Raw genomic sequence first — 13,287 nt, 5'->3', positions numbered from 1 at the left:
AAGCAGCAGGCTGAAAACAGGCCTGGGGTATGCGGGAGGAAGATATGTTTACTGATCTCAGAGCATGGGCCGGAGGGGCAGGGATCCTCGGAAGACTTCTCCCAGAACAAAAGAGCTGGCAGGTGCCATTTCCCTCCCCCACCCCCCAGCCGAGACACCCAGGAACCTGTGGGAACCAGCACAGAGTGAACACTCTCCACCTTGCTTGGTAACACTGTGTCCTGCCCACACCCCAGCCCTGCACTCTCCTGAGGACCTGCCCCCCTACCCTGGCCTCGGCAGCTTTCTGGGGCAGAGCGGCAGGCCCCCTCCCACAGTGGACTGGACCTTGCCAGCACTGTGCCCCTCACTCCCATGCTCTTCTGCAGACCTACCCCCTGCATCCAGGCCTGCCTCCGGGAGTTTTCCTTGTGCACCGCAGGTCCCCAGTGGCAGCGGACCAGCAGGGACCTTCCTGGTATCAGGAGCTCCGCCCCAGAGCTCTCCTGTCAATCTCCCCCTCCAATGTGCCCTGGGCCCAAGCCCATCCAAACCAGTGCCACAAGCCAGGCAGTGAGCAAGCAACTCCACAAGAGCCCAGCACCACTCCCAAGTGACTCCTGCCCCAGGATAGGGGACAATCACCACACACACCGGTCCGACTGTGGCCCCAGCAGTGGGCAGGGGTCGGACATGTGGTCTGATTGCAGGACCCACCCACCAACACAAGCTTCTCAGGAGACAACACAGGGAAAGCTCCCTGCAGTTCGGTCGGTGCTACCACATTGCCCGCAAACATCCGGTGTGACTCAAGCCTACAGCAGCCCCTGACTGGTGAGCTCACAACACGGGACCAAACACTGCCCAAAACAGGCACAGAGAGCCATTGCAGACTGAAGGAAAAAGTGCCTAGGCCACAACAGGAGGGCACATGCAACACATGCAGGTGACGTCCCTGAAACGCCAGACCCTAGGGAACAGGGGACGCTGCACCACAGGGCACTGCAGCACCTCTTCCTCATAAGGCCACGACTTCCAAGAGCAGGAGACACAGCTGACTTTCCTAACACACAGAAACAGAGAATTAGACAAAATGAGGAGACAGAAGAGTATGTCCCAAAGAAAGAACACGGCAAAATCGGAGCAAGAGAGCTAAGCGAAATGCAGTTAAATGATATTCTTGACAGAGATTTAAAGTAATGGTCATAAAAAAACTCAGTGGACTTAAGAGCGGAGGACCTCAGTGACACCCTTGACAAAGAGAGAGAAAATGTAAATAAAGAACCAATCAGAGACAAAGAACTTAATAACTGGATTAAAGTGCACGAGATGGAATAAACTGTAGACTAGAGGAATCAGAAGAAAGAACCGATCAGTGACCCGGGGAACGTAACAATGGAAAACGAAAACCATCAAGTAGAAAAGGAGAGAGAAAAAGAATAAAAAATGAAAAAAGACTGAGGGAAGGAACTTAGCAGCACCATCAAGTGTCATAACATTCATATTATAGGAGTCCCAGAAGAGAAAGGAGGGCAGAAAGCTAATTTAAAGAAATAATAGGTGAAAACTTCCCAAATCTGGGGAAAGAAACAAAAATCCAGATGCAGGAGGCACAGAGCTCCCCTGCCATACACACAAAATAAACCCAAGGAGGTCCACCCCAAAATACTTAGTAACTAAAATGGCAGAGGGGCACTGTGTGGCTCAGTCCGTTGAGCATCTGACTTCGGCTCAGGTCATGATCTCACAGTTTGTGGGTTTGAGCCCCGTGTCGGGCTCTGTGCTGACAGCTCGGAGCCTGGAGCCTCCTTCGGATTCTGTGTCTCCCCGCTCTCTGCCCCTCCCCTGCTCACACTCTGTCTCTCAAAATACATAAATGTATAAAAAACAAAAAAACTTAAAATGGCAGAAATTACTGATAAAGGGACAATTTTAAAACCAGTGAGGGAGAAAACAGTTACATACCAGGGAAACCCCATAAGGTCATCAGCTGATTTTTCAGCAGAAGCTCTGCAAGCCAGAAGGGAGTGTGGCACGATCTAGTCAAGATGCTGAAAGGAAAAAACTTGCAGCTAACAACACTCTAGCCAGCAAGGCTGTCATTCAGAATAGAATGAGAGATGAAGAGTTTCCCAAACAAACAAAAGTTAAAGTTAAAATTCATCACCACTAACCGAGCCCTACAAGAAATTTTAAAGGAGCCTCTGTAAGTGGAAAGGAAAAACCACATAAGCTTGAGTAAGAAAGGCAGGGAGCACAAAAGCAGTAAAATTAAGCGTTATCTATAAAACTCAGTCAAGGAATTCACAAAATAAAAGGATGTAAACTATGACACCATATACCCAAAACACAGTGGGAAAGGAGTAAAAATTTAGTGCTTTTAGAATGGATTCAAACTTAAGTGACCAACAACTCAATACAAACTACGTATAAGATATGATATGGAAACCTAATGACAACCACAAATCAAACACTGGTAACACATATGCAAAAATAAAAAAAAAAGAACTGTAAGTATATCACTAAAGAAAGCCAGCAAACCATGAGAGGAGAGCAAGAGAAGGAACAGAGACGATCTACAAAAAGAATCATAGAACAAGTAACAAAATGACAACGAATATGTTTCTATAAATAGTTACTTTGGATGTAAACGACTAAACGCTCCAGTCAAAAGACATAAGACAGAATGAACTAAAACAAAACACTTAAATGTTGCCTACAAAAGCCTCATTTCAGACCTAAAGCCACATGCAGATTGAAAGGGAAGGGATGGAAGAGTGTTTATCTTGCAAAGAGAAATGAAAAGATAGCCAGCGTAGCAATGCTTTTATCAGACAAAATAAACTTTACGACAAAGACTAAAACAAGAAACAAAGAAGGACACCCTATACTCATAAAGGGGACAATACAACAAGACAATAACTGTAAACATGTACGCACCCAACGTGAAGGTGCCCAGACACAAAGCAGCTACTAAAAAACATAAAGGGAGTAATCAATAGTAACATGTTAACAGTAGGGGACTTTAACGCTCCACTTACGGCAATGGGCAGACAATCGAAGCAGGAAATCAGCAAGGAAACAATGGCTTTGAATGACACATTTGACCAGATGGATCCAACAGATATATTTAGAACATTTCATCATAAAACAGAGTGTACACACTTTTCAAAGCGCACATGGAACATTCTCTGGAAGAGATCACAGATTAGGTCACATAACCAGTCTCATCGAATTCAAAAAGAGAGAAGTCATTCCATTCATCTTTTCTAACCACAGCACTATGAAACCAAGAATCACAAAGAAAAATTTGGAAAGACCAAAAATAACTGGAGGTTAAACAACATACTACTAAACAATGAATGGGTCAACTAAGAAATCAAAAAGCACGTGGAAACAAATGAAAATGAAAACATGACAGTCCAAAACCTTTGGGATGCAGCAAAAGTGGTTTTAAAAGCAAAGTTTACAGCAATACAGGCCTACCTTAAGAAACAAGAAAAGTCTAAAATAAACAACCTAACCTTACACCTAAAGGAGGTGGAAAAAGAACCAACCAACCCCCAAACCAGTAGAAGGAAAAAAATCATAAAGATTATAGGAGAAATAAATGATATGGGAACTAAACAAAAAACAAAACAAAACAAAACAATAGAACAGATCAATGAAACCAAGAGCTGATTCTTTGCAAAGATCAACAGAAGCGATAAACTTTTAGCCGGACTCATGGAAAAAAAAACAGAGGACTGAAATCAACAAAATCAGAAATGAACGAGGAAAAATAACTAACACCACAGAAACACAGAGAATTATACAAGAATATTACTGAAAATTATATGCCAATAAACTGTACAACCTGGAAGAAAGGATAGATTTCTACTAACATATAACCTCCACTAAACTGAATCAGGAAAAAAATACAAAATTTGAACAGACCAATTACCAGCAAGGAAGTTGCATCACTCATCAAAAACCTCCCAACAAACTCAAGTCCAGGACCAGAGGGCCTCATAGGTGGATTCTACCAAGCATTTAAAGAAGAGTTAACACCTATTCTTCTCAAACTATTCCAAAATATAAAAGAGGAAGGAAAGCTTCCAAATTCATTCCATGAGGCCAGCATTATCCTGACACCAAAACCAGATAAAGACACTACAATAAAAGAGAACTGCAGACCTCCATCACTGATGAACACAGATGCAAAAACCCTCAAGAAAATATGAGCAAACTAAATTCAACAACACATTAAAAAAAATCATTCACCACGATCAAGTGGGGCTTATTCCTGGGATGTAAGTGGGGCTCAATATTTGCAAATCAATGAGTGTGATACAACACATCAACAAGAGAAAGGATAAGAACCATATGATCATTTCAACGAATGCAGAAAAAACATTTGACAAACTACAACCACCATTCATGTTAAAAAGCCTTAACAAAGTAGATCTACAGGAAACACACTTCAGCATAATAAAGGCCACATGTGAAAAATCCACAGCTCACATCATCCTCAACGGTGAAAAACTGTGGGCTTTCCCCTAAGGTCAGGAACAAGACAAGGATGTCCGCTCTCACCACTTTTATTCAACAAAGTACTGGAAGTCCCAGACACGTTAATCAGACAACAGAAAGAAAGAAAAGGCTTCCAAACTGTAAGGAAAAAGCCAAAATTTCACTATTTTTAGATATGATACTATATACAGAAAACTCTAAAGACTCCCCCAAAAACTACTAGAACTGACAAATGAATTCAGTAAAGTCACAGGATACAAAATCAATGTACAGAAATTTGCTGTATTTCTACGCACTAAGAACGAAATAGACTGAAGAGAAATTAAGAACAGTCCCATTTACAACTGCACCAAAGATAATAAAATACCTAGGAATAAAGTTAACCAAGGAGGTGAAAGACACGTACTCTGAAAACTATACAACCCCAGTAGAAGAAACTGAACATAACACACACAAATGGAAAGATATTCCATGCTCATGGGTGGGGAGAACAAATATCGTTAAGACGTGCATACTACCCAAAGCAATCTACAGATTTAATGCAACCCCTATCAAAACATCGAAGCATTTTTCACAGAACTAGAATAACCCTAAAATCTGAATGGAACAACAGAAGACCCCGAATAGCCAAAGCAATCTTAAGAAGAATAAAACTGGAGGTATCATAATCCCAGACTTCAAGCTCTACCACAAAACTGTAGTAATCGAACCAGCACAAAAACGGACACATAGATCAATGGAACAGAATAAAGAAGCTAGAAATAAACCCACAATTGTATGGTTCACTGACCTTCAACAGTGGAGACAAGAATACATAATGGGGGGGCGCCTGGGTGGCTCAGTCGGTTGAGCGGCCGACTTCGGCTCGGGTCATGATCTCACGGTCCGTGAGTTCGAGCCCCGCGTCGGGCTCTGTGCTGACAGCTCAGAGCCTGGAGCCTGTTTCGGATTCTGTGTCTCCCTCTCTCTGACCCTCCCCTGTTCATGCTCTGTCTCTCTCTGTCTCAAAAATAAATAAAAACGTTAAAAAAAAAAAAATTAAAAAAAAAAAAAAAAGAATATATAATGGGAAAAAGTCTCTTCAACAAATGGTGCTGGGAAAACCAGACAGTTACACGCAAAGTAATGAAACAACTGCTTTCTTATACCATACACAGAAACAAGTTGAAAACTGATTAAAGACCTAAATTCGAGACCTGAAACCATAAAAATCCCAGAAGAGGGCACAGGCACTAAGTTCTCTGACACTGGCTGTAGCAGAATTTTTCTAGATATGTCTCCTGAGATAAGGGAAATACAAACACAACTACTGAGACTTTATCAAAATAAAAACCTTCTGCCCAGTGAAGGAAGCAATCAAACTTAAAGACAACCTTCTGAATGGGAGAAGTTACATGCAAATGACATAGGCAATAAAGGATTAGTATCCAAAATACATAAATAACTTACACAACTCAACACCAAAAAAACAAAACAAACAAAAACCAAAAAACCAAACAATCCAATTAAAAACAGACAAAAGGAGCGCCTGGGTGGCTCAGTTGGTTGAGCGTCCAACTTCGGCTCAGGTCATGATCTCAGTCTGTGGGTTTGAGCCCCACGTCAGGCTCTGTGCTAATAGCTCAAAGCCTGGAGCCTGCTTTGGATTCTGTGCTTTCCTCTCTCTCTACCCCTCCCCTGCTCATGCTCGGTCTCTAAAATAAATAAAAACATTAAAAAACTTTTTAATAAAAAAAAAAAAAGACAAAAGACATGAACAGACACTTCTCCAAAGACCACATTCAGATGGCCAACAGGTGCATGAAAAGATGCTCAACATCACTAATCATCAGGCCTCTAAAAGCCCTCCCTTTGCTCCTGCCCTGTGCCTGCCGTCTACCCTGTTGCCAGCCAAGGCCACACCTCCTGTCTCTAAGAACCTGGGAGTACAATAAAACTGTGTTCTCCTGAGCCTCTCCTGTCTCCTCCTGTGGCCACACCTGACTCACCATCCCATTAAAAAATACAGAACAAGCCCAAAGCTAACTGCCGAGGAAAAGCGGACTTTGCCCACATGTAAAGGTAAAAACAAATTACCAACTTCTACCAAAGCACCTGGGTTGGTCTGAGACACACAGTCAGAGCCCTGCAGACCTTTCCCAAACAGACGAGTTGAGACAAGTAAGGCTCAGGGAGGGCTATCCGAGGGGCAGCGGTCCCGGGCGTTGGTGTGTATGTACCCAGACTGGTGACGGATCCAAGCGTGGATCCTGGTAAGAATACAACTACCAGCATCACTGAGACAGTCCAGGAAACTGACATATACAACGTGAGTAAATCTCAAACACCCTGACGCACGAAAGAAGCCTTACATGAAGGAGCGTGTACCACCAAGTCCCTTCACGCGAAGCTCTCGACAGGAAAAACGATTCTGTGGCAGACCTAGAATCCACACGGGGCTGCCTGGGGCAGCGGCAGGGACGGGCTGGGAGGGGCCGGAGGGAGCTCCCGAGGATGCTGACGGGAGTCTGGGTCCCACAGGTCTGCGTGTGCCAAAACCCTGCAGAGGGCCTACCCAGGATGTGCGCACCTCACTATATGCACGCTTTGCCTCCAAAGAGAAACGACCCATAAACGGAGGCTGAGCTCTAGGTGATGACGTGCACGCCCCCACAGGCAGGGGCAACGTCGGCAATGTGCAACTTGGAAATACAGCAAAAAAACAAAACAAAAACGACACAAAAAAAATGATGGGCGGACAGGCCAGGGTCTGCTGGGGTCCCTTTCTTAAAAGGCCAGAGAGTAGACATCTCAGGCCCCTGAGCATCCGAGTGTTGCAATATTTAACCGTCACTTCCAAAGTCATCACGTTTAAGTAACTTGTAAAAATCTAGTCTCTTAACCATTCCGAAACGCACAACCCGGGGCATCAATCACGCACAGTGTTGCGCGACCATCATCGCTCCCCATTCCCCAAGGATGTTCGTGCCCCCACGGAAAGTCTGTCCCCGCTCAACAGGAAGTCCACGTACCCTCAACCCCCACGACCCTCTAATCCACTCTCTGCGTCTTTGTCTACTCTGGATACTTCCCGTACCACGTGCCCTGCGGAGGCTGGCTCGTTTCGTCAGCACACCGTTGTCACGTCCACCCACGTGGGCGCGGGTGGCAGGGCCGCCTTCCTTGCCACGGTTGAGGAGCGGCCACCGGACGCCTGGACCCCGCTCAGTAGCCGTCTGCGCGGGTACACACCCGGGGGGTGGGGGCTTCCGCCTTTAACTGTGGTGATAAAGCCGCTACGAACACCGGCTTGCACGCGTCCGAGCCCCCGTTTTCAACTCTTCCGGGGGCACAGAGGAATGGAATTGCCGGGCACGTGACAACCTCCACTTAGCGTTCTGAGGAGCTGCCAGCCGGCTTCCCAAGTCAGTCTCGGCATCTCACGCCCCCCGGAGCCCCCATCTCTCGACATCCCCGCCAACGCCTGCTATTTCCCGTGTCTGACTGCGGCGACCACAGCAGGTGTGAGGAGCCAGCTCACTGAGGCGCTCGCTTGCATTTGTGCGATGACTGATCCTTGGAGCATCTTTTCACGGGTTACTGGTCCCGTGTGGATCTTCTTGCGGAGCCGAGTCGACGCCTCTGCCTGTTTTTCAGCAGGTGTTTATCGTTGAGTTGTAGGAAGAGTTCGTAGATCTTTGGACATCAAACCCTCATCAGATATGTGACTTGCAAACATGGTCTCACATTCTGCGAGTAAATTATCTTTTCACTTTCTTGAAAATATCCTCTGGTACACAGAAGTCCTTGGTTGGTTTTTATTTACGTGGCCCTGTTCGCTGTCTAATTACGAGTCATGAAACTGACTTTTGTTTTCTTCCAGCATTTTTATGGGTTTAGTTCGCACACTTAGGTCACTGCCCCATTTTGAGGAAAATGATGTATATGGCGTGAGGCAGAAGCCCAGTTTTCTGTGGTGTGTAGAAATCCAGCTGTCCCAGCACCATCTTTAAAAGTGTTCCCTGTTCTTTTAATGAACATATTTGGCCAAAGATTCACCACCCATAGATATGTGGGTTTATCTCTGGACTCCCGATCCATCCTGCTGGTTATCTTTCTCCTTATCCCACTACCATGCACTCTGGATTCTACAGAAATACCTCTGATTACAGGATACAACAGTCACAGAGCAGTCGGGATGAAAAAACCCTTACCCGAGAACACCACCGGCTTGGAGGACGCTCTTGCGCTCTGGGCGTGCTGCTTCTTTTCCAAGGCTGCCAGCATCCCCCCCAAATCCAGCTGTACTGGAACCTGGCTCTTCTTTCCACTGTTTTTAAAATTATTCTAAGGAATTAAAAAATCAGAAGTTTATTTAGAATACTACTTCTCACAACCCTTTACTTTGTGACAATCCTCTACAAGATAAAATGAAACAGATTCAGAGACCATAAAAATCTTCTAAAAATTAAAGGAATCCCAAACGATGCCACATTATCTTTTTTTTTTTTTTTTTAATGTTTTTTTGAGAAAGAGACAGAGTATAAGCTGAGGGGAGCAGAGAGAGAGGGAGGCAGAAGATCCCAAGCAGGCTCCAGGCTCTGAGCTGTCAGCACAGAGCCCGACAGGGGGCTCAAACTCACAAACCGTGAGATCATGACCTGAGTCGAAGTCGGATGCTTAACCGACTGAGCCACCCAGGGGCCCCCCACATTATCTTTCAGTATTACTGCCACGGTTGTTTATTTCCTCCTTCTCTCAGAGCCCTGGGTTTATAATTAAACCAGCAACATTTCAGTCTACGGCTACACTGTGAATAAGAGTGCATACTTATGGATAAAAAACCAAGACCTGTAGGAAGTCTGGCAACAAAAGTTTGTGTGAGGCTAAATGACTGGTGTCACTGACTCACCCATCCAGTCTGCAACTGCCCAGGTGAGTCAACTGAATGCCGTGAAGTCATGGGGAAAGGATTCAAAATACACACAGCAGGTAAGTATTAAATTTAGGCACAGAGTGGGATATACTCAGCAAATGTAAGCTCTGTCTGGAAGACTGCTGCACGCATGCGCTCCAGCACCCCCACTCCTGCCATCCTGCCTGGACGAGGGCCCACGTCAGGGGCGAACACAAAGGGCCCCACAGACCCGCTACAGAGACCTCCACAGGCAGGGATGGAAGGTGACCCAGTTATGACACCGGAATCCCGTTAATCTGCACACGGGCTGAGAATTTTACTTCTCGCAAATGTGAAATTATTCCACCTCAAAAGGCAAAAGGACAACGAAGATGCTGGAGACGAGAGAAGACACCGGCCACGTGCAACCTCTCCATCTAGGTGGCGAATCCCAAGTTCAGCCCTGAATCCACTGGGGCAGGGGCGGGGGGCGGGGAGCGCGCCTCAAGGGGACCCAGCTCTTCACTTTGTATGAATCTTGGAGGCTCTCTTATTTTGGTTCCGTTAGACACTGCTGCCTCACAAAGGAATTCTTGTCCCCCCGTATAAACGGAGTCAATTTATTCCCTTCAAGTCCAAGTTTCCTCAGCAGCCCGTGCCCCTCCTTTCTGACACAGCAGTGGCAGTCAGTGACCAAGTCTCGGTAAAAAGATGACAAAACATTTGAGCTTAGAGCATGTTTCTGTCAACATGCTAGGTGTGATTCTCCAATGAAGGAATGAATCACAACAAACCACCTGTCTTGGTACATACAGAAATCTGGAAAATAAGGTTTAGCCGAGCAAGAAAAGTTCAGCCTGGAGCGGTGATGGGTTCGACCGGAACATTACCTGTGGCTGCTGTCTGGATTGAAGTCGCGGAGATGCCCCTCGGTCCCTGCGCTCAGACGCCGCAGCCAGGCTGGGAAAGTCCTCGGCGTCCTGAGCAAACCACACACCCTTTAGCCATCCGCGGACCATGAGCAAGTGTGCCTACGTGCAAGCCCTTCCTTGCTCACGTCCTTCTGTCTGTAATGAGCCCCACACAAGTCCTCAAGGGCACCCACACCAGCCCCACGCTGTCTCTTAGATTTACGGAGCAATGTTGTAATCCTCCCCCCCCCTCCCCCCGCAGGGCAGCACGCAGGGTCCCGAGGACACGGGGGCCCCTGACCCCCTGGGCACAGGCTGCAAACGTGTTGGTCTAGACTCAGGAGACAGAACCTCCCTGTCTCGTGTGCTGACCCCAAGCTAGAAAATAGGGCAGGGGGCCTCTAACAACGACGTTCCCGCCATTTAAAAGCATCTTGCGTGCTTCTGTTAACATCACAGCTGAGTCGCAGAAGTTATGTGGGAAACGAGGGCACAAATACACGAGCTCCTCGTTGGCACAAACAAATGCTCTACAGGTTCGTAGGTCTTCAAACGTGCGACCCCGAAGTCCCCGGGGGGATGTTCCAGGAGCCCCGGGAGCCCCTAAGTATGCAGGAAAGTGTCAGGTTTGGCCCTACGCTGGATGCTGAGACACACTTCTGCCAGCGCCAGGAGCCAGGACACTGACTCTGGAACTGAGTCAGAAGCCAGCACGACTCCGTGCAGGGCATGGGCTTTCTTGGGGCGCCACAGGAAAAGAATTTACAGAGCAACGCTGGAAGTTGGATGTAACTCCCTCGGCCAGGGCCCCCGATGGAGTTAGGGCACTCTAACTTTCTCTCCAGAGTAAAGCACACGAGAGTAACACTGCTGGATAGAAAAGCAGACCCCACAAAAGCCAGCGTGTCAAGGCAAGGGAAGACCAGGTGAACGAGATACTGAGGGTAAACGTGAGCCCCACGGTACACACGCTACCAGACCCCAGGCGGCAGTCCGTGTCTAGACCGCTCGCGCACTCTCGCGCTCGCTGGGCGCCCGTGCCAACTCGGGGACCACGCCGGGCCACCACAGTGAAGGAGAAGGGGGGACAACTATTTTCTGTAGCACTGGGCAAAGACTATTAAAGAAAATAATGGAGACTTTCCCTTCGGAAGCCAGCACGAACCCACGTTTCTATCACCACAGACCCACTGTTACGTCATACGAGCTGAGTCATAAATATAAATGTACTTCAATCCTTGGCGGCTCTTGAATGGTCAAAACTTCGTATTTCGACTTAGACTTTTCTTTCTTTTTCTTATGCTTTCTTGAGGCTTCATTTTGCTCAGGATCGCCACCTTGTGACGCTTTGGACTAGAACAAAAAACAGCAAAAATCATGGGTTTTTAAGACATTCACTAGAGTGCTTCCTCCCATGAGTCAGCAAACTTGAGATATCAGGTTGTACAACCACAGGGCAGCTCTGCTCCGAGTTTGGCTCCTCGTCCCTATTTTCCAGAGAGCCAGCGTTCAGCAGAGTAATCGAGGAAAAGAAGTCTGCTGAAATAGTTGTCACATCCGGTTATTTTTAAACCGGTAGACGTGGACAAACCTACTTTTGAGCCAAAAAAGATGTCTCTAATACCGACTCGAAGTCTTTTCAAACACTCGCGTGCCCCTTCCGGCACCACGGCCCAGTGGTCCCTAAACTACACATCAGAACCCCCTGGGGAGCCTCCGGATGGGACAACTGCCTAGGCCCATCCCACACCGGCTGATGTGACGCCACCGTTCCCACTCCCCCTCAGTCCCTTGGCCTTTCTTCAATCAGGTCAAATGCACCTTGGCCTCAGGGCCTTTGCACTCGCGCCCACACTTGGATGTAGGCTAGGACTGCACCGTCACTCCAGCTCAAGAGCAATGGCATCTCCTCGGAGCCTCTCCCTCTTCTTCCCCTCCGAGGCACTAACAGTACCTGTCTGCACAGCGCCGGACTGGCAGGACGGAAGCGCTAACAGAGCAGGGGCTCCAACGGAGCATCTGGGGTCCTGCTTCATCCCCAGCGGGGACTTGGCCTCCAGTGGTACTGAGAAGAAGGTTTACCTACTGACCCACGGGAGCTGTCCATGGAATCTCGTTAGCGAACAAGGCAACTGTGAAGGGTGATGTGTACAGAATGACCCCATTTTTGTCTAAAAGAAAAAAAACCTCAAAGAGCAAAACAAAAAAATCTCTACTTGTTGATGCTCTGGGGACCCTGAGGTAGCTCACGTACCAGGCTGTTGACACAGGCTTCCCTGGGAGGGAACAACAAAGGGAGGAGAAGATGACTTTGTTCACAAGCAGGTCTTTGTGGTATTACGTTCTGATGTAACATTATCTTGATAATAAAAATTCACAGCAGAAGGCTTCAGAGGGAAAAACCATTGTGACCCCGTTATCTCCGTTACACACGAGACCACGCCCTCTGGGTTATCAGACCACAGGCGATCCCAATTTTCTCGTCTTTGGCTTAGAACACTTCTAAAACTTTCCTTGCGCCTATCATCAAAATAGAATTTTAAAAGAGATTCTGGGAAAACAAAACCTCTCCACTCTAAGAATTTAACTGAGCGCCAGGAAAACTGGTTCGGATGGCGAGACGGCAGCAGAGGGGAAGCAGCAGCCAGAGGCCCACGCGCCCCATCCTGCGGCCTGTGCCCACACGCCCCGAGCTGGCGGCACCGAGTGCAGAGGGGACTCGGCCGCTCCGCCGGAGTCCTGCACATGGTTCACAGAACCAGGAGGGCAGGCACACAGCTGTGACCTCACCGCACCTGTCGCCAGCACACCTTCTCTCCCTCAAACTGACCGTCAACGCACAGCTCCCGTTTGCGGGGGACAGTCTGTGACACTAGGGATATGAGAGAGTATCCCCGCCCTCAAAAAGACGGGACATCATTGCACTAAACAAACACGGCCATATTACAACCTGAAATAACGTACCAGTACACAGTGAGATTCGAGAACACAATCTAGACCCGTAAAAAA

At 47.3% G+C, this 13,287-nt stretch overlaps 1 protein-coding gene across 4 annotated transcripts in view; it reads right to left on the bottom strand.

The window, feature by feature from the left end:
• SECISBP2 (SECIS binding protein 2) overlaps positions 1-13,287 on the bottom strand; it is a 39,535-nt gene that overhangs the window by 12,868 nt on the left and 13,380 nt on the right. For 3 of the 4 annotated variants that reach the window (XM_049640700.1, XM_049640777.1, XM_049640856.1), the window contains 3 exons: positions 11,509-11,631; positions 10,258-10,347; positions 8,685-8,817 (listed from right to left, as the gene is read on the bottom strand). In XM_049640700.1, the coding sequence (XP_049496657.1) occupies positions 8,685-8,817; positions 10,258-10,347; positions 11,509-11,631 (346 nt within the window). The remainder of the gene's footprint in view (positions 1-8,684; positions 8,818-10,257; positions 10,348-11,508; positions 11,632-13,287) is intronic. The other variant, XM_049640924.1, reaches the window with a different exon arrangement.

Source organism: Panthera uncia, chromosome D4, assembly GCF_023721935.1.
Source record: "Panthera uncia isolate 11264 chromosome D4, Puncia_PCG_1.0, whole genome shotgun sequence".
Lineage (NCBI taxonomy): Eukaryota > Metazoa > Chordata > Mammalia > Carnivora > Felidae > Panthera > Panthera uncia.
The sequence above is the reverse complement of the archived record's forward strand: the minus strand, read 5'-3'. Positions and strand labels throughout refer to the sequence as shown.